We start from the raw sequence: 27,150 nt of genomic DNA on the forward strand, positions 1-27,150 counted from the left end.
TGACCTTGGCAGGGACCACTACTCCGTCGTCAGAGCTATCTGTCAGGGTGCCGCTGCTGTCTACAGGTTCGTATTCTGAGCCTGAATCTGACAGATGGGTGACTTCCTCTTCACTATCTGTCATGCTCAGAAACGTGTAGACCTCTTCACTAGTGTACCTTAGTGATGGGATATTTTGGCCTCTACATTTACTGGTACAGTAGTGAGACTCAAAGGAAAAAGGGCACCTGACTGTCAGCAACTGATTCAAACGCTACGACAAAAAAAAGTTAGCGTTCGCACAGATCAGTCCTGACTCTGCAAATGCTGCAGTTATGTGTTTAGTGTTTTGTAAGGGACAGTGACAGATTGATACTGCATTTGGGTGGGCTGGGCTGGGTGGAGGGGCTAAACGCAGGTGCTAGCAGGTATCTGGGCTGATCACGCTAACGCTGCGTTTTTTGGGAACCCTAAACTATTGGGGACGCTAATATAGTTCTGATCAGGTATTGATCCATTCAGACACTATACTACTAAGGGAGGTGTATGGTGCGTGCGTGGGTGTTAGTGCTACTGCCACTAATCTGACGCTGCCTGGGGTGACGCAGACTCCATCTGGCGCTAAAACCTAACTAATATCACCTGCCGGGTGATCAGGGGGTGAAACCTTTATATATGGCAGGTGCCCTCACGCTATAAAAGATAACTAACCAGTGTTACCCTAACACTGATTATTGTCACTAATGACACCAGTACAGTGATCAAAAAAAAATATGAACACTACACTGGGTGACACAGTGCTCAGGGGGTGAAGAGGTTAATTGAGCGGGTGGGGCGATTGGGGTGACAAGTGTACCTACATGTACTGGTGTCAGTGTAGTGTTGGTGCACTTACTCTGAGATGTTACATAGTTACATAGTTAGTCAGGTTGAAAAAAGACACAAGTCCATCCAGTTCAAGCACAAAAAAGAAAAAATTATAATAATATCATACAATCCCATATACCCAATTCTATACCCACAGTTGATCCAGAGGAAGGTAAAAAACCCCAGCAGCGCATGATCCAATTTGCTACAGCAGGGGAAAAATTTCCTTCCTGATCCGCCGAAAAGCAATCGGATTTTCCCCGGATCACCTTTACCTATAAATGTCAGTACCCAGTTATATTATGTACACTTAGGAAATAATCCAGGCCTTTCTTAAAGCAATCCACTGAGCTGGCCAGAACCACCTCTGCAGGGTGTCTATTCCACATTTTCACAGCTCTTACTGTGAAGAAACCTTTCCATATTTGGAGATGAAATCTCTTTTCCTCTAGACGTAAAGAGTGCCCCCGTGTCCTCTTTGTTGACTGTAAAGTGAATAACTCAACACCAAGTTCACTATATGGACCCCTTATATATTTGTACATGGTGATCATATCCCCCCTTAATCTCCTCCTATCAAGAGAGAATAAATTCAGTTCCTCTAATCTTTCCTCATAGCTGAGCTCCTCCATGCCTCTTATCAGTTTGGTTGCCCTTCTCTGCACTTTCTCCAGTTCCCTGATATCCTTTTTGAGAACTGGAGCCCGAAACTGAACTGCATAATCCAGATGAGGTCTTACTAATGATTTGAACAGCGGCAAAGTGATATCTCTCTCTCTGGAGTACATACCTCTCTTAATACAGGAAAAGACTTTGCTCACTTTGGAAACAGCAGCTTGGCATTGCATGCTATTATTGAGCTTATGATCTACCAAAACCCCCAGATCCTTCTCCACTATGGATCCCCCCAGATCCTTCTCCACTATGGATTCCCCCAGTTGTACTCCCCCTAGTATGTATGATGCATATTCGTAGCCCCCAAGTGCATAACTTTACATTTCTCAACAATAAACCTCATCTGCCACATAGTCGACCCAATTAGACAGAGCATTGAGGTCGGCTTGTAAATTGGAGACATCCTATAAGGACGTTATTCCACTGCATAGCTTGGTGTCATCTGCAAAGACGGAAATGTTACTTATGATCCCAGACCCAATATCATTTTTAAAGATATTAAAAAGTAAGGGTCCCAGCACTGAACCTTGGGGTACACCACTGATAACCTTAGACCACTCAGAGTAAGAATCATTAACCACGACTCTCTGAATTCTGTCTTTTAGCCAGTTTTCTATCCATTTACAAACTGATATTTCCAAACCTGTAGACTTTACCTTACACATGAGCCGTGTGTGCGGAACTGTATCGAACGCTTTTGCAAAATCCAAGTATACCACGTCCACTGCCACCCCTCTGTCCAAGTATACCACGTCCACCGCCACCCCTCTGTCCAAGTATACCACGTCCACCGCCACCCCTCTGTCCAAGTATACCAAATCCACCGCCACCCCTCTGTCCAAGGTTTTACTTACCTCCTCATAAAAAGAAATCAGGTTTGTCTGACAATTTCAGTCTTTCATAAATACATGCTGTCTGTTGCTTAAAATATTTTTTTCCTGCAAGAACTCGTCTATGTGGTCTTTTATTAAACGCTCCAGTATCTTCCCAACTATAGAAGTTAAACTAACAGGTCTATAGTTACTTGGTAAAGACTTTGTTCCCTTTTTAAATATAAGGCACCACATTGGCTCTGCGCCAATCCAGTGGTACTATTCCTGTCATTAATGAGTCCCTAAAAAATTAGATACAATGGCTTTGTAATTACAGAGCTCAATTCTTTTAGGATCCGTGGGTGGATGCCATCAGGTCCAGGTGCTTTATCCACCTTTATTCTGTCTAAATATTTCTGCACCATATTACTTTTAAGCCATTGTGGATTTGGGGCTGTGTCACTACCACCCCCATTATGGACATGAGCTCCCCCATGCTCTTTTGTGTACACAGAGCTGAAGAAAGTATGTAATAAATTAGCCTTCTCTTTGTCCCCAGTCACCCACTCCAGATTATTTTGTAAAGGGCCTACATGCTCAGACTTGACCTTTTTACTATTAACATATTTGAAGAATTTTTTGGGGTTTGTCCTACTATCTTTTGCAATTTGTCTTTAGTTTTGAATTTTTGCATCCTTGATTTCCTTTTTACATATTCTGTTATATTCTTTGTAACATTTAAATGACACTAGAGTCCCGTTTTTATATTTTTTTAAAAGCTCTTTTTTTTATAGTTTATAGCTTTTTTTAACTTTGGCCGTGAGCCACATCGGTTTTATTTTTAGCCTTTTAAACTTATTGCCCATGGGAATATACTTTGCCGTGAGATCACAAACAGTCTTTTTGAAGAACTCCTATTTCTGTTCTGTGCCCATTGATGCCAATATTCTCTCCCAGTCTAGGTCCTGGAGAGCAGCCCTCATCCTTGGAAAATTTGCTCTCTTGAAATTAAGTGTTTTTATCTTTCCCGTATGTGATTTTTGCTTACATCAAATGAAATCATATTATGGTCACTGCTACCCAGGTGTTCCTTTATCTGAACATTAGTAATGCGTTCTGCATGGTTTGAGATTACCAGGTCCAACAGAGCATCATTCCTAGTTGGGGCCTCAATAAACTGGACCATAAAATTGTCCTGTAATAGGTTTATAAATGTTTGCCCTTTAACTGTCCCAGCAGTGCCATTACCCCAGTCGATTTCTAGGTAGTTAAAATCCCCCATTATTATCACTGTCCCAGCCCTTGCAGGCCTTTCTATCTGTGTAAGGAGCTGAGTCTCCACCTCCTCATTAACATTGGGTGGTCTATAACAAACTCCAATGGTTAACTTTGAACTACGCGCATCTGTATGCAGTTCTACCCATAATGCTTCAGAATCGTCACACTCTTCCTCCACCAGGTCCTCTTTCTCACTTGCTTTGAGATCACTTCTCACATACAGACAGACCCCTCCACCTTTCCTTTTTACTCTGTCTTTCTGAAAGAGTGCATAGCCAGGAATATCAATAGCCCAGTCATGTGAGGAATGAAGCCAAGTTTCAGCAATACCGATTACATCATAACTCTCCTGACGCACCAGAGCTTCCAACTCACCTATTTTGCTTGGAAGACTTCTGGCATTGGTGAACAAACATTTTAATGCATTAATATATTTTGACCGGTCACATACTATCCTCTTGGGTGTTCCAAGATTACAGCTAGGACTTGCTACTATATTTACCTTGGGTTTATGTGCTTTGGTTACCCTACTACTAATGCCCCTAATATTACCCTCTGGAATATGCTCCATGCTGACTATCTCTATCTCTGGACCCCCCCCCCCCCCATCGCCTAGTTTAAAAACCCCTCCAACTTTTTGGCCATCCTTAATCCCAGCTGATCTGCACCCTCCTCATTTAGGTGCAGTCCGTCCCTTCTATAGTACCCGTTATCGACTGAGAAGTCGTCCCAGTCCTCCAGGAACCCAAACGTCTCCTTACTACACCAGCTCTTGAGCCACTTGTTTACTTCCCTAATCTCCCTCTTCCTTTCTGGTGTGGTTCGATGTATCGGTAGTATTCCTGAGAATACTACCTCGGAGGTCCTTTTCCTCAATTTAGCTCCCATGTCCCTAAAATCATTCTTTAGGACACTCCATCTGCCTCTGACTTTGTCATTGGTGCCATGACAGCTGGGTCTTCCCCAGTCCCTCCCAGTAATCTGTCCACCAGATCCGTGATGTGCCGAACCCGAGCGCCCGGCAGACAACATACAGTTCGGCACTTCAGGTTGTTGTTACAGATTGGCCTCTCTGTCCTCCTAAGAATTGAGTCCCCTACCACCAGAATCTGTCTTTCCTTTCCCTTCGCTCCCCCCCCCCCCCACCACTCTCACTGGAGGAGTTCTTCCCCTGGCAGCTAGGAGAATCCCTCAGCTCCAGTAGTGCTGGTCCCTGACTGGGATCACCAATGTCACTCAATGGAGCGTACTTATTGGGATGCTCCAGCCCTGGATCGGCCTCCCTGGCACTTGCCCCTCTACCCTTCCTGACTGTCACCCATCTACTCTCTGCTAGTGCCTGCACCTTTTTGTCTCCACCCACCTCTGTGCTAGCCCCTGCTGGCACCTGCCCTGTATTCCTGGCTCTCATTTAGGGTGGAGGGTCCTCTCAGTGCTGAGAGTTGCTTGCCCATATTCAGAACCTGGGCTTCCAGGGAAACAATGTGCTTACATTTTGCACAGCAGTATTCGCCCTCGATCAGATGATCAAGGAACGCATACATGCCACAAGATGTACACCAAGTCGCCTCTCCACACCCGCCAGTCATCGTACCTATTAATGAGGATTATAGATTATACCCAGTCCAAATTACCTAACAACTAGCTTCCTGACTCTAATACTCAACAAAACAGTACACAGGTACTCACAGACCAGCGTGCACCCACAATACACAAGTACTAATGATACACACACACTACTCAGACAACACTCAGGTACACACACTACACAGGTACTATGACCCCTGTTATAACCTCCTGTTGGTGTTTAACTCACCACTTTGACCAGTTCCACTTGGACAGAGTTCCCACAGACTCAAGATGAGCAGGCTCACAATGGGTTCTACACAAAGTTATATAGACCTCAAGCACCTGTGCCCAATTAACCACTACCCTTAATTAGCAGGCTGAAGGCAGTAAAGAAAAGGAAAAAAAATACTATTTAAAATGTGTCAGAAAAGGGTATTAAAAAGCTACAAGGAAAAGCCCCAAAAGAACCTAAAAATGCAACCCAGCAGTCAAAAAGCAATACTTATTCACACTCCACTCAAGGCTCCACCGTTTAGCTTACAACCAGCAGTTTGTCTTCTCTCCTCTCTCTGGAATGGAAAAGAGTTTCACGAGGGGAGATGACCTCACTACCCCTGCCTGTGTTTACACTTACACAGGCAGAGGGGAAGATTTCATTCGCCAGGACTGATCACACCTGGTCCAGGCCAGAAATCATTGGCCTGGTCCTTGAGACTGATCGGTTCTGAAGCGAATCCGAATGACGCTTCGCCCAGCCGGGCCAACCTGCCGCAGTATAACTGCGGCGGCTGGTCCGGAACTGGTTAAAGGGTTTGTGTAAACTATCAGCTCCTCCCCCGCATCGGTAAGCCCCCTAGGAGAAGCCATTACGTCCATAGACACGGAATGCCAGACTCAGCCCCGCCCCGTGCCCATGTCATTGGATTTTATTGACAGCAGCGGAAACGGGCTCAGGTGAGTAAAGCTGGGGGGGGGGGGGGTGGTCAGTTTTTTCACCTTCATGCATTAACCACTTCCGGACCGGCTATGTCTGCACTTTGAAGTGGAATATCGCTGTTATGGCAGCAGCTAGCTACCCTAACCCTGGTATCCTCCTCTTCAGTGAGTGGTCGGGTTTCAGATAAAAGTGGTCTCTGTGGCGCATTCACCGCAAGATCACTTTTGTTAGCAGTGGGAGAGGGCTGCTGCTCTCTGGTGCCCTCCACCGCTTACCGGAGGGTCCGCTCCCGTGTGTGTTATAGAGATGAGTGAGGGGAAGATGGCCCCCACCCGTCTCCATAGCATTGTAGGGTGAAAGTGATGTCAAAACTTCACTTCCGCCCATAGCTCTTAAAGAGACATTTGTTTTTATTTTTTACTGCATTTTAGTGTAAATATGAGATCTGATGTCTTTTTGACCTCCCAGATCTCATATTTAAGAGGTCCTGTCATGCTTTTTTTTTTTTCTATTACAAGGGATGTTTACATTCCTTGTAATAGGAATACAAGTCACACAATTTAGTTTTTTAAAAAGAATAGTGTAAAAATAAAAGGTAAAATAAATAAGAAAAAATTTTAAACGCGCCCTGTCCGGCGGAGCTCGCGTGCAGAAGCAAACGCATACCTGAGTAGTGCCCGCATATGAAAACGGTGTTCAACCAGGCGTAACAAACGTGGAACTGTGAATGCAAAAATGCCGTTCGTGCCGTGCGTTCCATAATACCGGAAGTGACGTCAATAGAAACCGGAAATTAAGTCTACGTGTTTTCACCCTCCCACAGGGCGTCATCAAGGACCTATTGACATCACTTCCGGTATCCTGGAACGGAATGGCATTTTTGTACTCGCAGCTCCATGTTTGTTATGCCTGGGTTTATCTTACCTCTTGTAAGTACCCATTTTTATGCGCAATAAACCCTTTTTAAAGCGGTTGTCATGGTTATGCAGTGATCTTCCTCTGTCTGCCTACCTCCCCTCGTGTTCTGACTAAGAGGCCAGCCACTTCCACCTGGTGGTTTTTATAACCTCTCCTCTAAGCATGACTCTACCCAAGGCCCTATCAGGGAACCCTATATTAACCTGTGCACTGCAAGCCATCGGGGCTGATCAACCATTGTGTATTCCTTTGTGTGTTTGGCTTCCTGGTTCCTGCTTGCCGTGTGCTCTATGTTTGACTCTGTTACCGACCTTGGCGTGTTCTCAACTATTCCTGTCTGCTTGTGACCTTAACCTTTTGCATGTCCCTGACCATCCCTGTCTGCCTGTGACCCTGAACCTTTGGTGTGTACTCTGTTGTTCCCGTCTGCTAGTTGCCCTGACCTCTGCCGTACCCCCTTACTATCCTTGTCGTCCCAGCCTGCTGCTTCCTTCTCCTGTAGTCTACTGTGAGCGTGAGCTGTGAGACCCTAGGGGCCGCGACCTGGAGCCAGACTGCAATGAAGTCCATCCTCACCACTGGAGGCTCTGGCGAACACCCGCTGGCTCTTAGACTCCGCGCCCTGGGGAATCTATGCTCCAGCTCCCATTGGGATCTGTGTTAGTGATCCAGTAGACCTGTGTCCTGAATCTCCCTGGGTACAATCCGCAGCAGTCAGTCCTAAGGTCCACTACCTAGCGGTGCACTTCCCACTCCTACCGAGTGCATCTGTCACCTGATCTCAGGTGACCTGACAGCGGTACTTCCCTATTAGTCCATTTCCTTTCAATTTTTGGGTATCCGTTATCCTGGCCGAGTATTTTCAACAAGGGAAATCTATTAGATGATCTGATGTTCAAGCTGCCATTCCTGGCCATCACTCTTAAGCCTGACTCCTAGACTGAAAAGCTGAGGGTCTACTATATTTGGTGAGTGGGGACACAGGCGGGGGGTGTTGCGGTACACCTTGAAAACTCTGGAGCACTTTTGTTGGATTGGAGCACATCAGTCACTTTACATGTACTTCTATTTCTGTTATTAATGTATTGTTTTTCTTTCTTTCTTTTCTTTTGTTGTGTTTGCTAGCACTGTAAAATTCGTATTATTACTTTGGTCAAGTGGTCAGTACTTTGTGTACAGCAGCTGCACTTTTTATTTTTTATTTAGTGCCGGGGGTCCGAGTAGAAGACAATGACATGAAATGCCAAGCTGCAGCAAGCAAAGCCAGCAGCAGACTATTAGTATGCATCAAAAAAGGGTTTTATTTCAGAGATCAAATGATAATCCTGCCAATTTATAAAACTCTGGTCCGGCTGCATCTGGAGTATTCTGTCCAGTTCTGGTCACCAATCCTCAGGAACAATGTGCTGGAACTGGAAAGAGTCCAGAGAAGGACAACAAAATGAATAAAGAGACTGAAGGACCTCCATCAGGAAGAATAACTACAAGCATTAAACGTATTCTCGCTGGAGAAGAGACGGTTGAGAGGGGATATGATAGCAATATATAAATATCTCTGTGGTGATCCTAGCATAGGAAGAAAACTATTTAGTCTCAAAGAGTGTGAGCCCCTGTACACACGGTAGGAGTTTGTCCGTCAGATTTAGTCTGACGGATTGTGTCCGAAACTGTTGCATACACACGTTCGGACTAAGTTGACGAAAAATCCGATCTTTCAGAACGTGATGACGTAATTTCGTTACGATGGGACTACATTCAGGCTAGTAGCCAATAGCTTTGATGTAGGAATTTGATCTGAGTATGCGTGGCACTTGGTCCGATCAAAATTCTCCACACATGATCGGATTAGGTCCGTCCGGCCCATTTGGTCGGGAAATCTTTCCAACATGTTGGAAAATTGGGTCGGACGGAGATTCGGACGGAATCAGTCCGATGCATACCACACACAGTCGGATTATCCGACGACACGGTCCGATAAGACGCATTCCGACGGATTCTCCGACCGTGTGTACGCGGCATAAGAAGACACGGGCCCACACAATGAGATTGGAGGAGAAGCGGTTTAACCTTTTTTTTTTATCAATAACGTTTTATTGAAAGATATTCGACATACAGTTGAAGTGCAAGGGTCTTCCAATCAACAATACAAAACTTTCAAATGAAAAATACATGGATCAGCTAATTTTTCAAGTACTGTGTCACTATCTATCCGCAGACCATGTTCTAGTATACACTTCTCAAGATTGTCCAGCGCAGGATATATATACAACCTATGCAACCACAGTCAAACGTATCATCCTGCCGGCATAATAAGCGGTCGCATGGGTCCCTGGAGGATACCCATGGACAGAGATAAATGAGAGAAGAAAGTAGGAGAAAGAGGGAGAGAGAGAAAAAAGGGGGAAAAGAAAAAGGGGGGGGGGGAAGAGAGGGAGGGGGGGAGATGGAAGGCTCAACCAACATCAGCCGATACCTGGGTGTGGATTACTAGGATCCTCTCGGCGGTGCCACAGTTCCCAAATCAGGTTGTGTGCGTCCAGGCGGTCCTGCATCCTCGCTGTCATCTTCTCCATTGTCTCTACCTCCCTAATCCTAGCATACAGCGCTCCCTCCGGTGGAGGGGTCCGGCGCTTCCAGTTCAATGCCACTAGGCAGCGAGCTGCCGTGAGAATGTGCCTGACCAGTTTCCCCTGTGGGGGCGGGATTTTCAGGGGCGCGGTTTAACCTTTTAAGCTGTGTAGGGGGTTTTTCACTGTGAGAGCGGCAAGGATGTGGAACTCTCTTCCACAATTGGTGGTGTTTTTTAATTTACAGCGCTGGCCTATTGATTTCAATGGGGAGCAGCGGTGGAGGAGTGGTAAACACACCGCTCCAAAGAAGATGCTGGCAGGACTTTTCCTGACGTCCTGCCAGCGCACCGCTGTAGTGTGAAAGCCCTCGGGGCTTTCACCCTGGAGACAATGGAGCAGCAGTTTGAGGGCGGATTTCAGGCGCCATTTCAAACGCTATAGCGCCTGCAAAAGCCCTGGTGTGAAAGGGGTCTTAGAGTCCTCTTAGTCCATAGTTTTGATCTATTTATACGATAGTAGCATTTGAGAAGCTGCGTTAAATTTGAAGACGTTGAACTTCCAGATTCTTTTTTTTATATGTTTGTGTGTGGTTGGTGCGTCTTCTGTCTTGTTTATGTGCTAAGAAACTTTATCAAATGTGGCAGATAAAGCAGCACATTGTCTTACTATTCGTGACAACATTATGTGAATGTGGATTTGCCAAATAAAGAAACAAGCTGCCCCAATTTTGTTTTGCCTACGGCCACATCACCCTTAATGCATCTGATGTCGGAGGCCCCATTTTTTTTTTTTTACCCAAAACAACTTGATAAATGTGCTTTAGCAAGGAACATACATTTCACATTAATAATTAACCACTACAGCCCCGGACCAATAAACACCTCAAGGACCAGAGGTCTTTTTGCAATTTCGCACTGCGCTGCTTTAACTGGTAATTGCGCGGTCATGCAATATTGCACCCAAACGAAATATGCGTCATTTTCTTCCCACAAATATAGCTTTCTTTTGATGGTATTTCATTGCCTCTGCGATTTTTATTTTTTGCGATATAAATGGAAAAAGAGCGAAAATTTTGAAAAAAAATATATTTTCTTCTTTTTGTTATAAGAAAAATCGAATAAACTAAATTTTAGTCATACATTGAGGGCAAAATTTATTCAGCCACATGTCTTTAGTAAAAAAAAATGTCAATAAGTGTATATTTTTTGCTTTGCGCAAAAGTTATAGCGTCTACAAACTAGAGTACATTTTCTGGAATTTACACAGCTTTTAATTTATGACTGCCTATCTCATTTCTTGAGGTGCTAAAATGGCAGGGCAGTACAAACCCCCCCCAAATGACCCCATTTTGGAAAGTAGACACCCCAAGGAAATTGCTGAGGGGTATGTTGAGCCCATTGAATATTTATTTTTTTTGTCCTAAGGGATTGAATAATGACAAAAAAAAAAAATTACAAAAAGTTGTCACTAAATGATATATTGCTCACACATGCCATGGTTATATGTGGAATTGCACCCCAAAATATATTCCGCTACTTCTCCCGAGTATGGGGATACCACATATGTGGGACTTTTTGGGAGTCTAGTCTCGCACGGCACCCCGAAAACCAATCACCACCTTCAGGATTTCTAAGGGTGCAAATTTTTAATTTTACTCCTCACTACCTATCACAGTTTCGAAGGCCATAAAATGCCAAAATATCACAACCCCCCCCCCCTCCTCCCCCAAATGACCCCATTTTGGAAAGTAGACACCCCAAGCTATTTACTGAGAGGCATGTTGAGTCCATTAAATATTTTATATTTTGCCACAAGTTGCAGGAATATTAAATTTTTTTTTTTTTTTTGCACAAAGTTGTCACTAAATGATATATTGCTCACACATGCTATGGGCATAAGTGAAATTACACCCCAAAATAAATTCTGCTGCTTCTCCCGAGTACGGGGATACCACATGTGGGGGACTTTTTGGGAGCCTAGCCGCGTACGGGACCCCGAAATCCAAGCACCGCCTTCAGGATTTCTAAGGGTGTAAATTTTTGATTTCACTCCTCACTACCTATCACAGTTTCAACAGGCCATAAAATGCTAAAATAGCACAAAACCCCCCAAAATGACCCCATTTTGGAAAGTAGACACCCCAAGCTATTTACTGAGAGGCATGTTGAGTCCATGGAATATTTTATATTTTGCCACAAGTTGCGGGAATATTACAAACTTTTTTTTTTTTGCACAAAGTTGTCACTAAATGATATATTGCTCACACATGCTATGGGCATAAGTCAAATTACACCCCAAAATAAATTCTGCTGCTTCTCCCGAGTACGGGGATACCACATGTGGGGGACTTTTTGGGAGCCTAGCCACGTACGGGACCCCGAAAACCAAGCACTGCCTTCCGGATTTAAATATAAAATGCTACCAAAAAAACTGTCAGCGATTGCAGGGATCAGGCCTGACTCTGCGATCGCTGCAGTTATGTGTTTAGTGTTTTGTAAGTGACAGTGATCGATCGATACTGCACTTGGGTGGGCTGGGCAGAGGGGCAAAACGCAGGTGCTAGCAGGTATCTGGGCTGATCCCGCTAACAATGCGTTTTTTGGAACCCTAAACTGCTGGGGACACTAGTATAGATCTGATCAGATCAGATATTGATCTGTTTAGATTCTATACCACTACGGGAGGTTTATGCTTTGTGTGTGGGTGTTAGCGGTACTGGCACTAACCTAGCGCTGCCTGGGGCGACGCAGACCCTGACCCTAAAACCTAATTGATATCACCTGCCGGGTGATCAGGGGGTTAAACCTTTATTGGGTAATAAATGGTGGGTGCCCTGATGCTATAAAAAGCAAACTAACCAGAGTCACCCGTAACACTTATACGGTGATCAGTGGTGAAAGGGTTAACTAGGGGCAATCAGGGGGTTAAAATTTTTATTAGGTAGTATATGGGGGTCCCTGGCGCTATATAAAAACCTGACGGGGAACCTAAATAACTGGCTAACCAGCGTCACCAGTGACACTTATACTGTGATCGCTGGTGAAAGGGTTAACTAGGGGCGATCAGGGGGTTAAAACCATTATTGGGTAGTATATGGGGGTACCTAACGCTATAAAAACCTGGCGGTGAACCTAAAAAAATAACTAGCTACCTAGCGACACTAGTGACACTAATGCAGCGATCAGAAAAATGATCGCTTAGTGACACTGGCAAAAGGGGGTGAAAGGGTTAACTAGCGGCAATCAGGGGGTTAAAACCATTATTGGGTAGTATATCAGGTTACCTAGCGCTATAAAAACCTGGCGGTGAACGTAAAAAAATAACTAGCTACCTAGCGACACATGCAGCGATCAGAAAAACGATCGCTTAGTGACACTGGCAAAAGGGGGTGAAAGGGTTAACTCTAGGGGCAATCAGGGGGTTAAATCTTTATTGGGGGGTGATAGGGGGCTACCCTGGACCTAACACTAACTGTCCTGACAGTTTTTACTTTTACAACTGACACTGAATGCATTGATCAGTAAAGAAATGATCAATGCATTCAGTGACACTGTGACTGGGGGGGGGGGGGGGGGGCGGGGGGGATCGGGGGGGTGTTTGTGTGCCTGTGTGTGCCTACATGTCAGTGTAGTGTTGGTGCACACTTACTTTGTGTCTTCTCCTCGTAGTCCGGTCAAAAAGACCGCCCCGAGGAGAATGACATCACTTCCTCCTTCCTGTGTAAACAATACACAGTGGGAGGAAGTTCGTCATTGGTCAGGAGAGATCCAGAGGGGGTGGCCAGAAACCAACGGCCATCCCCTCATCACGGATCGCTCCTGGAGGGAAACGGACCGCCGTATCCAGCGGGAGGGGGTCCGATCGGATCCGATCGATCTGGAAGGCAGGCACGTGCATGTACGTGCTTGTGCCTGCCTGTGCCATTGTGATGACGTACATTGGCAATACGGCGGTCCTTAAGTGGTTAAGCTTATTAATAATTAGTGTGTACTGTAAATTGCCTCCAGCATTGTTACAGTTTCTTCTTGCTGGAGGCTGCCATTTTGCTAAAGCCTGGAGTTCCTGAGCAGCAGTAAATCTTTAGGCTGTCAGCAGATCGGATATGAAAGGCAGGTCCTCGGAAAGCCTCACCGGGCTATTCCGTATGCAGGTGCTGCAGAAGCTGGATCCTTAAAGTGGTTGTAAACCCTTACAAACCACTTTTGACCTACAGGTAAGCCTAGATTAAGGCTTACCTGTAGGTCCAAGAAATATCTCCCAAACCTATACGGTTTAGGAGATATTTGCCCGAAGACGGGCACCGCTATCTACGGCGCATGCGCCGTAGACAGCGGCGCGCAGGCGCACTGATGGGGGCATCGTCGATGACGGCAATGCCGCGAGTCTCGGTTCCCGTGCGCATGCGCGGGAGTGACGTCATCGCTGCTCCGGTGAATCACAGCGCCGGAGCAGCGAGACCCCACGGAGACCCACCAAGAAGATGGACGCTCGGAACTACAGGGGACAGCGTTGACTTCGCTGGCTCCTGTGTCAGGTAAGTGACACATAATGGACTACGATGCGATGCGATGCATAGTAGTCCATTATGCTTTGCCTTTACAGGGAATGAAAGAGGAAGTAAACTCATCTCTTTAAGCTGCGCTGGGAAAGCGCTTGCGCTGCTGTAAAAGGAAGCCTGCCCACTTGGATGATCTCCTTGTGGAATAGTGCCAGATGGAACGCAATTCTAAGGCATTTACACTTTCTTCAGCTCTGGGGGGAGGACCTGCCTTCCATCTGAGTGGTGGATCTGCTAACCTTGCCATGTAATGCACTGCCTCCTGGATGTTTAATGCCCCGTACACACGACCAGACTTTTCAACATCAAAAGTCTGACGGAATGATTCCGGCAGACTATTCAATCGTGTGTGGGGCTGCAGCGGACTTTTGATTTGCAAAAGTCTGACAGACTTTAGAAATGGAACATGTTTCAAATTTCTCCAACAGAACTCTGCCGGACCCAGTTCCTACTGAGAAATCTGCTCGTGTGTGTGCTAGTCCGACGGACAAAAACCGACGCTAGGGCAGCTATTGGCTACTGGCTATGAACTTCCTTATTCTAGTCCGGTCGTACGTCATCACGTTAGAATCCGTCGAAAGTCTGTCAGACTTAATCCCTCAAAGTCTGGTCGTGTGTACGCGGCATAAGAGTGCATTTTGTTTTCCTTACTTTATAAACACCCATTGTTTTTAAAGCGGGAGTCCGCCGGGAGTTCCGCCATTTTTTTTTTTTTTTTTTTTTAAAGCCAGCAGCTACAAATACTGCAGCTGCTGACTTTTTTAAAATAGTGACACTTACCAGCCCAGCGCACCCGCGATGTCGCCACCCGAAGCCGATCTCTCGATCGTCTTTCGGGTGCTGCCGCCGCCATCTTGGGTATGGGAATCAGGAAGTGGAGCCTTTCGGCTTCATTTCCCGGGTTCCCTACTGCGCATGCGCGAGTCGCGCTGCGCAATAAGGATGGTCCCCGCTGCCTCTGGGATCTGTGTGTTTCCCAGCAGGCAGCGGGGGACTTTCGGAAAGGGGCGTAAATCTACGCTCCTTTCCGCAGAGAGCTATCCCGGAAGTGGGTGCAGATACCTGTACTGTACAGGTACCGGCACCCCCCTCCCCCCTGAAAGGTGGCAATTGTGGCGCCGGAGGGGGGGGGGGAGGATTCCAATGAGCGGAAGGTTCACTTTAGGGTGGACCTCCACTTTAACTTGCTGCACAATAGCGTGTGTGACCTTTTTTTTTTTTTTTCTTTCTGTTTTGTGTGTAGACCAGTGAAGTTTGTATAGTGCCTGGATTCCCGTGACCTTTATACAACCATTCATGCGGACACTTTTTTTATTTTATTGTGTTTTTATCATGCCACGCTTGTCTATTCATCAGTATCCTGTTTATTTTTTGCTCCTCTTTATTTTTATATTTATTTTTCACTTTCAGTTTTACCAATACGTTTTGAGATGTGGTTCTGTAGTGCTATTATTGTTACTGTGGTTAAGAAGTTGGGAAAACTCTAAAATGCTTTTTTGTCACTTTTTTTTGTCAGGATCGGTGGAAATGAATTTTCCTCTAATGTAGAACAAATTGTAGAAGAAATATTGGCTGACATGTAAGTTAAATACTTAGATGTATTGCATTTATTTTCAAAATTTGTTGAGTGTCTAATGTCCCTGAATTTGAATTACTGTTAAACATCTACAGTACAACTACACCTTAGGTGCCATTGCGCTTATATTGTGATATATACATACATACTATAGTATTGGGACACCTGCCTTTACACATATGAACTTTAACCTCTACAATACCGGGGGGCACTTTCTCCCCCCCCTTCCTTCCCAGCCCAGATTTCAGCTTTCAGCGCTCTCGCAATTTCAATGACAATTGCGCGGTCGTGCTACACTGTACCCAAATTAATTAATTAAATTTTTATCATTTTGTTCGCACAAATAGAGCTTTATTTTGGTGGTATTTATTCACGACTCCGTTTTTTTATTTTTTGCGATATAAGCACAAAAATAGTGTAAATTTGGAAAAAAAAAATACAATATTTTCTTTTTTCTATTTTAAAAGAAATCCAATAAAATCAAATTTTGTCATACATTTAAAGAAGGATTCCACCAAAAAAAAAAAAAAAAAATATTAAAAGCCAGCAGCTATAAATACTGCAGCTGCTGACTTTTAATAAATGGACACTCACCTGTCCCGGGGTCCAGCGATGCCGAGGCCGATCGATCGATCGGCTCTCGGCTGCTGCCGCCGCCATTCTAGGTGAGGGAATCAGGAAGTGAAGCGAATCGGCTTCACTTTCCCGGTTCCCTACTGCGCATGCACGAGTCGCGCAGCGCAATAGGAATTCTCCGCGCTGTCACTGAGACCCGTGTGTGTCCCAGCAGACAGCGCGGCAGGGCAGGAAATGGCGTAGACTCCCACGGGAGTCTATGCCCGGAAGTGGGTGTAAATACCTGTCTTTGACAGGTATCTCCACCCCCCTCCCCCCTGAAAGGTGCCAATTGTGACACCGGAGGGGGGGGAGGGATCCGATCAGCGGAGGTTCCACTTTAGGGTGGAATCCCGCTTTAAGCCAAAATTTATTCTGCTACATTTTTTTGGTAAAAAAAAATTCTGTTCAGTGTATAATAATGTGTGATCTGTGTGATCACGGACATATGTACGCAAATGATCACGTACATATGTGTGCAGATAATCATTGGGACATGTGATTTTAGTGGGACATGTGTTTTTTTTATTTGGGGACATGTGTGGTGACGTGTATTGTGGTGACGTGTGTGTACACTGTAGGTTTGCACTAGACTAGTGATCAGTGAGTAAAAAGCTGTAAAAAACAGCTCATACTCACTGATCACCAGCCGGCTGCATCAATCTGCTCTCCTCTCCTCAGCGACGACTTCCGTGTGAGGAGAGGAGGAGCCGATTGCCTAGCAACCAGCTGTTTGTTTTGATCACATGACGGCTGTGATTGGACACTGCTGTCATGTGATCAGGAGGGCCAATCACAGAGCCCTCCTGCCGATCCGAGATGCGCCGTGTCCAGGTGACACGAGCGCATCGGGATTGCGCCGCTGCGCGGGCACGCGCAATCCCCCTCCTTCTGAAGGGCCTTTCAGTCAGAAGGAGGCCGTATATGTACATTGGCCGGGTGGGAAGTAGTTAATGACATCCCAGTCTTAGTCCGTAGGGTTCAATATTGAGTTGGCTCCGCCCTTTGCAGCTATAACAGCTTCAACTCTTCTGAGAAGGCCGTCCACAAGGTTTAGGAGATGTGTCTATGGGAAGGTTTGACCATTCTTCCAGAAAAGCATTTGTGAGGTCAGGCACTGATGTTGGACGAGAAGGCCTGGCTCACAGTCTCCACTCTAATTCCCCCCTCGGGTTGAGGTCAGGGCTCTGTGCAGGCCAGTCAAGTTCCTCCACCCCAAACTCGCTCATCCATGTCTTTATGGACCTTGCTTTGTGCACTGGTCCAAATAATTTGGTGCAGGGGGGATTATGGTGTGGGGGGGGGTGTTTTTCAGGGATTGGGCTTGCCCCCCTTGGCTCCAGTGAAGGGAGCTCTTAAAGAGGGATTCCACCAAAAAAAAAAAATATTAAAAGCCAGCAGCTATAAATACTACAGCTGCTGACTTTTAATAAATGGACACTCACCTGTCCCGGGGTCCAGCGATGCCGGCAGCCGATCGATCGCTCGGCTCTTGGCTGCTGCCGCCACCATTCTAGGTGAGGGAATCAGGAAGTGAAGCGAATCGGCTTCACTTCCCGGTTCCCTACTGCGCATGCGCGAGCCGCGCCGCACAATAGGAAATCTCCGCGCTGTCACTGGGACCCGTGTGTGTCCCAGCAGACAGCGCGGCAGGGCAGGAAATGGCGTAGACTCCCGTGGGAGTCTATGCCCGGAAGTGGGTGAAAATACCTGTCTTTGACAGGTATCTCCACCCCCCTCCCCCCTGAAAGGTGTCAATTGTGACACCGGAGGGGGGGAGGGTTCCGATCAGCGGAGGTTCCACTTTAGGGTGGAATCCCGCTTTAAGGCTTCAGCATACCAAGATATTTTGGACAATTTCATGCTCCCAACTTTGTGGGAACAGTTTGGGGACGTCCCCTTCCTGTTCCAACATGACTGCCCACCAGTGTACAAAGCAAGGTCTGTAAAGACATGGATGAGCGAGATGTATAGATCTGTCTTCTAGGTAGACTAGTCACATAGCTGTTGAAGGAACTCGACAGGTAGGTTGTTCTATGTACAGCTTGGAGAACTAAGCACAGATCTTCAGTGGATGTCGGCTGCCTCCAATCCTTCTGTCTCCATGTCAACCCAGACAGACTCCATGATAGTGAGATCAGGGCTCTGTTGGGACAAACCATCACTTCCAGAACTTGTTCTTCTTTACACTGAAGATTATTATTATTCAGGATTTATATAGCGCTAACAGTTTACGCAGTGCTTTAAACATGGGGGCAAGACAGTACAGTTACAATACAAATCAATACAGCAGGAATCAGAGGGCCCTGCTTGTTAGAGCTTACCATCTAGAAGGGATAGAAGGGATAGTTCTTAGTGACATTAGCTGTATGTTTGGAGTGGTTGTCCTGCTGCAGAATAAATTTGAGGCCATTCACAAACCTTCCCGATGGTATGACAAGATGGAGAAATATCCGCCTGTATTTCTCATCACTGAGGACACCATTCATCCTGACCAAATCTCCATTTGAAGAAATTCAGCCCCAAACTTGCAAGGAACCTCCATCATGCTTCACGGTTGCTTGCAGACACATTATTGTACTCCTCTTCAGCCCTTTGCCAACAAACTGCCTCCTGCTACAGCCAAATATTTCACATCATCGGCACAGAGCACTTGCTGCCATTTTTCTGCACCCCAATTCTTATGTATTCCTGCATAGTTGACTCGCTAAGCCTTATTTGCATGTACTATGCAGAAAAAAAATAGGACCTAGGGTGCATAAAAATGACAGCAGGTGCTCTGGACTTGGATCCTTATGGTGAACATTAGCCAAATTACATCTTGAGCTGTCATAAGCTACATAAGGGAAGGGGCGGGGATAGTGGCTATGTATTTGGGTAGTTATATCTTTGCTAGCCCCTCCTCTTTGCCTAAAACAGGGGTGCCCAATCTTTTGAAGAGCGAGGGCCACTTAAGCAACTTGGTAACCGGTCGCGGGCCACAATGAGCAGAGCAGGCAGATGACAGGTCCGTGCAGAGTGGACACAGCCCACTCTACTCTATGTCCTCCAATCCACCCTGATGGAAGGGGATTGATCCCCTTCTGTTTTTTTTGTTTTTTTTAGATTGAAGGTAGGCGGGTGTAAAAGGACACAAATCCGTTAACATCTGCCGTTTCATAGAGGTGAATGGAGGGTCTGATTGAGTTGTACTGATTGTGTGAAAGGGGCCTTTCACACTAATGCAGTGCAGTGCACCTGTGTCTTTCATGTGGGTTAGCTACACTTTGCCATAGACTTCTGTTATCGCCTGCAAGTGTGGTGCACTTTCTGAAAGCTCACCAAACTCGCAGGTAATAACAGAAGTCTATGCCTCAGTGCAGGTAACCTGCAGCCCAGTAACCACTGCGCAGATATGGCCATATATACACTGCAATTTTAGTAATAAACTGACCTTTAAAGCGGAGGTCCACCCTAAAGTTGACCTTCCGCTCATTGGAATCCTCCCCCCCTCCGGCGCCACAATTGGCACCTTTCAGGGGGGAGGGGGGTGCAGATACCTGTACAGTACAGGTATCTGCACCCACTTCAGGGATAGCTCTCTGCGGAAAGGGGCGTAGATCTACGCCCCTTTCCGAAAAGTCCCCCGCTGCCTGCTGGGAAACACACAGATCCCAGAGACAGCGGGGACCATCCTTATTGCGCAGCGCGACTCGCGCATGCGCAGTAGGGAACCGGGAAATGAAGCCGAAAGGCTCCACTTCCTGATTCCCATTCCCAAGATGGCGGCGGCAGCACCCGAGAGACGATCGAGAGATCAGCTTCGGGTGACGACATCGCGGGCGCGCTGGGCGGGTAAGTGTCCTTATTTTAAAAGTCAGCAGCTGCAGTATTTGTAGCTGCTGGCTTTAAAAAAAAAAAAAAAAAAACGGCGGACTCCCGCTTTAATAACAGTCTTCCATTCAGGTATCGCCTGCTGTTGCTGTCCCTGGAAGAGTGCATTTGGTATCACTCCACCTGTGGCAAGAGATGGCGCTATACAGGAAGCATCAGGTTATACAGCTCTACTCCACAGCTGCTTGCTTTACCGGCTTCATTAACAACACAGATGCTCTGTGATAGCGGGTCTGCAACCCATGATCTGGGCTTGCCAGTCTGCCATCCCACTGAAGGATGTCGCGGGACACATCAGGCCACCGGGCCACTGGTTGGGCACCCCTGCCCTAAAAGAAGCAGGGATTCCTCATGACATCAGTGGTTCCTAGGGATGCTGTGGATGGAGGCACCCACAGTTTCATTAGGAACCAGTGATAGCGGGACACTGTCATGTATAGAAACCATAGAAATACAGCAGGGGGGGGGGGGGGGCAAGCAGGCTAAAGTTCAGTTTGTCCAATTGCCTGAACAGCTAAAGATCAGTCCAAACCTAGGTTCAGACGAAACTGTAAGCTCATCCCTACTGCTCATCACCTGATCTAAAAGCTCCGACGTGGCGATCTTGCAGCTGGACTCCTCAAGAGATAAAAGAAAGTGGTAATTCTAATGCTCTCAATTTAACCACTTGCCGACCAGCGCACGACGATGTACGTAGACAGAATGGCACGGGCAGGCAAATGGGCATACATGCATGTTCCTTTAAATTTGCCACCCTGCCATCGGGAGCGTGCCGCCGGCGGCGCGCTCCCGCGCTGGTCGGGACCCCCGTGAGTCCGGTCGCGGGACCCGCGGACTCGATCGCCGCCGGCATCCCCGCGATCGTCTCACGGAGCGGCCGAATGGAGAAGTGCCGTTGTAAACAACATTTCTCCATTCTGCCTAGCAACTAGTGACGCTGATCTCTGCTCCATGTGATTGGAGCAGAGATCAGTGTTCACTAAATGAAAGCCCAACCCCCCCACAGTTAGTAACACGCCCCTAGGAACACTTAACCCCTACACTGCCACCCACTGGTTAACCCTTTCACTGCCAGTGTCATTTACACAGGAATCACTGCATTTATATAGCAGTGATTACTGTATAAATTACAATGGTCCCAAAAATGTGTCAAAAATTTCCGATGTGTCCGCCATAATGTCGCAGTCACAATAAAAATCGCTGATCGCCGCCATTACTAGTAAAAAAAAAAAAAATTAATAAAAATGCTATAAAACTATCCCTATTTTGTAAACGCTCTAACTTTTGCGCAAACCAATCAATAATCGCTTATTGCGATTTTTTTTTACCAAAAATATGTAGAAGAATACGTATCGGCCTAAACTGAGGGAAAAAAATGTTTTTTTATATTTTTTTGGGGGATATTTATTATAACAAAAAGTAAAAAATAATGCGTTTTTTTCAAAATTGTCGCTCTATTTTTGTTTATAGCGCAAAAAATAAAAACCGCAGGGGTGATCAAATACCACCAAAAGAAAGCTCTATTTGTGGGAAAAAAGGGACGTCAATTTTGTTTGGAAGCCACGTCGCACGACCGCGCAATTGTCAGTTAAAGCGACGCAGTGCCGAATCGCAAAAAGTGGTCTGGTCTTTGACCAGCAAATTGGTCCGGTCTGAAAGTGGTTAAAAAACAAAATCTCATTTAAAGGTGTACTGACCCATTAACAAAGTTTGCCTGTCTATGTGGTTGAGCAATAAGGTGCGGTGCATTACCAGTCATCCCTGTGTATCTTGGCTTTCAAGTATAACTTCACTTATATTCATTCTTTTAGTCTGTTGGATGTCATTATGAATTTTTGGCATGAAAATATATATATTTATATATGTTTTTTTTTTTGTGTGTGTTACAAGTCAACGTTCTGAATTGTGTCTCGCTAAATCTGGTTGTGGCAATCAAGAAGAGGCTTTGATGGAGGTAGGTGTAACTACATACCCATATTGCCAAAAATCAAGTGTCTCTGCAACAGAAAGGGTACTGTCATCTACCCCCTTCTTTGCCGATTTATCTCAGTCCCTATAGTAGTGATTCCCCACTACATATCATGGTGACAATTCTGCTATTCATAGTGTGGGTGTTGCATGTTTTATTTTACAAATGAACCCCTTCCCGCTGACAATGCAGATATATGCAGCCTCACTGAACTGGGCTTTTTTCCCATGGGACCACATACAGTGGATATAAAGTCTGCACACCCCTGTTAAAATGTCAGGTTTTTGTGATGTAAAAATAAATGAGACAAAGATAAATCATTTCAGAACTTTTTCCACCTTTAATGGGACCCATAAACTGTACAACTCAGTTGAACAACAAACTGAAATATTTTAGGTAGATTGAAGTAAAATTAAAACAATATGGTTGCATAAGTGTGCACACCCTTACTCTAATACTTTGTTGAAGCACCTTTTGATTTTACTCCAGCACTCAGTCTTTTTGGGTATGAGTCTGTCAGCATGGCACATCTTGACTTGGCAATATTTGCCCACTCTTCTTTACAAAAAACACTCCAAATCTGTCAGATTGCGAGGGCATCTCCTGTGCACAGCACTCTTCAGATCACCCCACAGATTTAAAATGGGATTCAGGTCTGGGCTCTGGCTGGGCCATTCCAAAACTTTAATCTTCTTCTGGTGAAGCCATGCCTTCGTTGATTTGGATGAATGCTTTGGGTGGTTGTCATGCTGAAAGATGAAGTTCCTCTTCTTGTTCAGCTTTCTAGCAGAAGTTTGAAGGTTTTGTGCCAATATTAACTGGTATTTGGGGGCGTGGCCTGGCAAGCAATGGAGTAAGAGGTGGGTAGAGAGAGCTCCCGGCGCCGAAACTCCTAACATTTATCCTGCACACGAATCTGCAACTAAAGAAATATAGAAGCTACTTCACAGCAGTGCAGAACAAACTGAGAACATGTCTCAGGTGAAAAGATTAACCAGAACTGCAGACCTACTGGCACAGTTCCGCCGGCTAGACAAGGAGCAGCAGGCCGAAGATGGTGCGGACACGAGCGCGAGTACAGGGCAGCATGCATCCGATACGGCCAAAGTGCTGGACGCCATAGCAGCGCTGCAAGGTACACTAAGGGCGAAAATTGATGAGGTGAAAATTGACATCTCCCTCCTTCGGCAAGATCTGTCTAAGCTGACAGACAAAGTTACGGAGACAGAGACGCGAATAGGAACGGCGGAAGACATCCTTCACCTGCTGAGACACACCACGGAGGATATGTAGAGACAAATCCAGCAGCTGCACTCCCACCAAGACGATATGGAGAATCGCCTGAGGAGGTGCAACCTCCGCTTTATCGGTCTCCCGGAGAGAGCAGAGGGAACAGACCCGACTGAATACCTGGAATCTCTCCTAGTTAAAACGTACGGTAGGGAGGCATTTTCCGTGATGTTTGCGGTGGAGAGAGCTCACCACATTCCAATGAGGCCCCCACTGCCTGCAGCACCTCCGCGTACATTTATAGCCAAGGGAAAACATCCAGTTGGAAAACAACCAGATAGCGGTATTCCTGGATTTCTCTAGCCAAGTTCAAAGAAAGAGGCCCCAATTTCAGAAGGTCAAACGTCGCTTGAGAGCACAGCATTTAAAGTACGCCAGGCTGCGGGTGGAGGAGGACGGACGTGTGCAGTTTTTTTGAGGACTCGGCCGCAGCAGCAACATGGCTTGATCAGCGGGGCCGGCCGGCCTAGTGTCCGGGCCGCTGGAGCGGTTTCGTGAGTATAACTGCAAAACAGCTATCCTCACTCAAGTCTACAGCCCTTGGGGTTTTCTTGTTGTTTTTTTATTTTTGGGTGTGGATGTTTTTTTCTTTTCCCCTTTTTTTTTCCGGTTGATTGGCACCATGTTACATGCATTACCAATAAAAATATGCCTTCTGGGAAGAGAGACAATGCATGACGGCTGTACCCATACTGCTATACCACTCCCACACTTGAGGTAATCTTTCTCAGTAACACCTGATGGGCTATTTCCCGAAGGAATGAGTGGCAGTTGCAGCACGGTGGCAATCTCAAACTGATACTTAATGCTGTCACATAATATCCGGATGGATAGAGAACATCCGTGAGTATGACTGTTTAATAGCTAGTTCCCAATATATTTATAGCCATCGGTATTCCTGGTTTGTGGGAACGTTCCCTTTTCCATTTGCTGGATACTATCTGCATGATCGCTAATTCTATGACACCCAAGAGAAGATAGGGTGCATGATATAGGGGTCCCAACTGATGTAATACTCCCATATTTGAAGTACTAACCCCTAGCAGCACCCGATGGATTCTATCACACAGACATGAGTGACAGAAATGTAAGATGACATCTATAACTGGACATGTAAAAAGGCCATTTATTCTCAATTTAAAGACTGCAGAGTGATGTAGACTGATCTACAAAGAAATATGGACAACATATACTTTACCGCAGATTTCTGTAATAGGCGCGGGGAGTTTTCACGGTGAGATCATCGAGGTGGATGAGTCCCACCACACAACACTGCTCCACTATTGACAGAAGTTTTGCCCCCCATGAAATGCCCCTTCATTATTTCAAAAGGCGAACAACTGTTTTAAGTAGTGTGCCTCCAGCAGTATATATATGCTGGATGTTGATTACTGTGATGAAGGTTGGGGACTATATGCTCTCACCATGTTGGGGAGGTGTAGAGCTGGGAGGGATGGGTTATGTTAAAATTTTCTGTTGTAAGGGGAAATACCAGTATATTATATACTGGTTGATGGTTGAAATACATAATGGGTACAATGTAAAGCCGCGTACACACGGGCGGACTGTCTGGCCAACTTAGTCGAAACACATTTCAGCGGACAGTCCGCTCGTGTGTGGGCTTCAGCTGACTTTTTCAGCGTGCAGTCTGGCGGACTAAGTATTTCGGAATTTCCGTAATATTGTCCGTCATACTTTGGTTTCAGTGGACAATCCGCTCGTGAGTAGGCTAGTTCGACGGACTAAGTATGGCGCATGCTCAGAAAGGATTTACACGGCGAAAGGTTGCATTGCTGTGTATTCGACGTCCTATTTTTAGTCCCGTCGTACGTGCTGTACACGTCATCGCGCAAGCTTTCGACGGACTGTTTGTGCATCCGCGTGTGGTCAAGTCCGTTCATTCGAAAGAAGGACGGACTGTCCGTCGGATTGTCTGACGGACTAAGTTGGCCATACAGTCCGCCCGTGTGTACGCGGCTTAAGTCTGATGCGGTTTGCCCGGTTGGAGGTTGACGGGTGTCATGTAATGCCTGCCTACTGGATCTTACAATGTAAATCCTGTAGTAAAGAACTGACATCAGGAGTAACATGGCATCTGTGAAATTCCTAACCTGGAATGTGAGGGGGGTGCGTAACAAAATTTAAAGGACAGCAGCCCTGAATTTCCTCAAAGCAGAAAAAGCGGATATTATAGCAGTGGTGGAAACCCACATTACAGGCCACCTGCAGGCGGCTCTGAAGCAACCCTGGGTGGGGTGGGTATATCATAGCACACACACACTAATCAATCTAGGGATGTATCAGTGCTCGTAGCCAAAAAGACCCCGTTTGAATTAATAGAGTTAGAGTCGGATCCGCAGGGAAGATTCCTATTTATTCATGCTGTCATAAGGGGCAACCCGCTTTTAATACTGGCATGTTATATCCCTCCCCCATTTACTTCCTATGTGATTACAAAAGGGCTAGTGTACATGGCTCAGAACCCCTAGACACCGGCGGTGTGGATGGGGGACTTTAACATGACTATGGCCCCAGTGCTGGACAGGCCACTGACGGTGGTACAACAAGCACAACACAACAGACTAGGCTTAGCCGGTTAATGACAGAGTTTGCGATGACCAATGTCTGGAGAAAGCAAAACCCGTCTACTAGAGCCTATACCTGTCACTATACTAGCTATAACACAATGTCAAGGATAGACCTCATCCTAGTCTCAGGCACTTTACTACCCAAGGTAACAGGATCGGGAATTGCTCCTAGAGCACTTTCAGATCACTCCCCATGCTGGATTTCCATCTCTCTGCTGGGGGCTCCCTCTAGGCCTTTGTGGAGACTAAATCCATTTTGGTTGTCTAGTCTGCCGGATCTTGAAGCTATAGCAGGGAAGCTGAAATATGTTTTGAATGACACAAAGGCCAAATATACTAACCCATCAGAATGGGATACATTTAAAAACCATGCCTCTAGGATACTGACACAGAAAATCAATTGATTAAAACAATACAATACTGATCCCACCACTGACAATCTACATAAGGTTAAATTACAGGCCAGAGTGGTTTCTCAACTGCTTATAGAAAAGGCTAAGCAGCAAATATTCTTTGGCAAACAACGAGTATTTGAACATGGGGAAAGGGCTGGGAAATTGCTCGCACACCTAGAAAATTTGAATGATAGACCTCTGGTGGTGGTCTCTTTAAAGACCCCACAGGGAGAGACTATCACCAAGGTAGCAGCAAGGTTTGGGGAGTTCTATAGCGAACTATTCAAGACTCAACTCACGCACACCCAACAGGATATTCAGAGATATTTACACACCATAGATTTCCCTAGACTCAACCCTGAGCAAGTAAAACTGCTTGAGGCTCCTATAACAGTAGAAGACGTAACAGAGGCGTTATCGCAGCTATCCAAATCCAAGGCATCGGGATTAGACATTTATTTACAATACCTTCTCTGAAATTTTTATCCCCAAGTTAAAACACCTCTATCAAATGCCCAGGAAGAACACCGCTATGATCATCAGGAGACTATTCATGAATATCCAAGCCCAACATGACAATTCGGGATCAAGGGTAATAGTGGCGCTAGACACGGCAAAGGCGTTTGATTCGGTGGAATGGCCATACCTTTGGGAGTGTCTTTGGATTTGGACAAAATTTGG

General features: G+C 46.0%; 1 protein-coding gene across 1 annotated transcript in view; it reads left to right on the forward strand.

The window, feature by feature from the left end:
- Positions 1–27,150, forward strand: part of LOC143997901 (NACHT, LRR and PYD domains-containing protein 6-like) — a 207,014-nt gene that overhangs the window by 105,731 nt on the left and 74,133 nt on the right. Inside the window, exons 9-10 of the mRNA XM_077493723.1 lie at positions 15,680–15,742; positions 22,118–22,181. Of these exons, the coding sequence (XP_077349849.1) occupies positions 15,680–15,742; positions 22,118–22,181 (127 nt within the window). The remainder of the gene's footprint in view (positions 1–15,679; positions 15,743–22,117; positions 22,182–27,150) is intronic.

This window comes from Lithobates pipiens, unplaced genomic scaffold, assembly GCF_037356315.1.
Source record: "Lithobates pipiens isolate NorthernLeopardFrog02 unplaced genomic scaffold, aLitPip1_a1.2 Scaffold_19, whole genome shotgun sequence".
NCBI classification, from domain to species: Eukaryota; Metazoa; Chordata; class Amphibia; order Anura; family Ranidae; genus Lithobates; species Lithobates pipiens.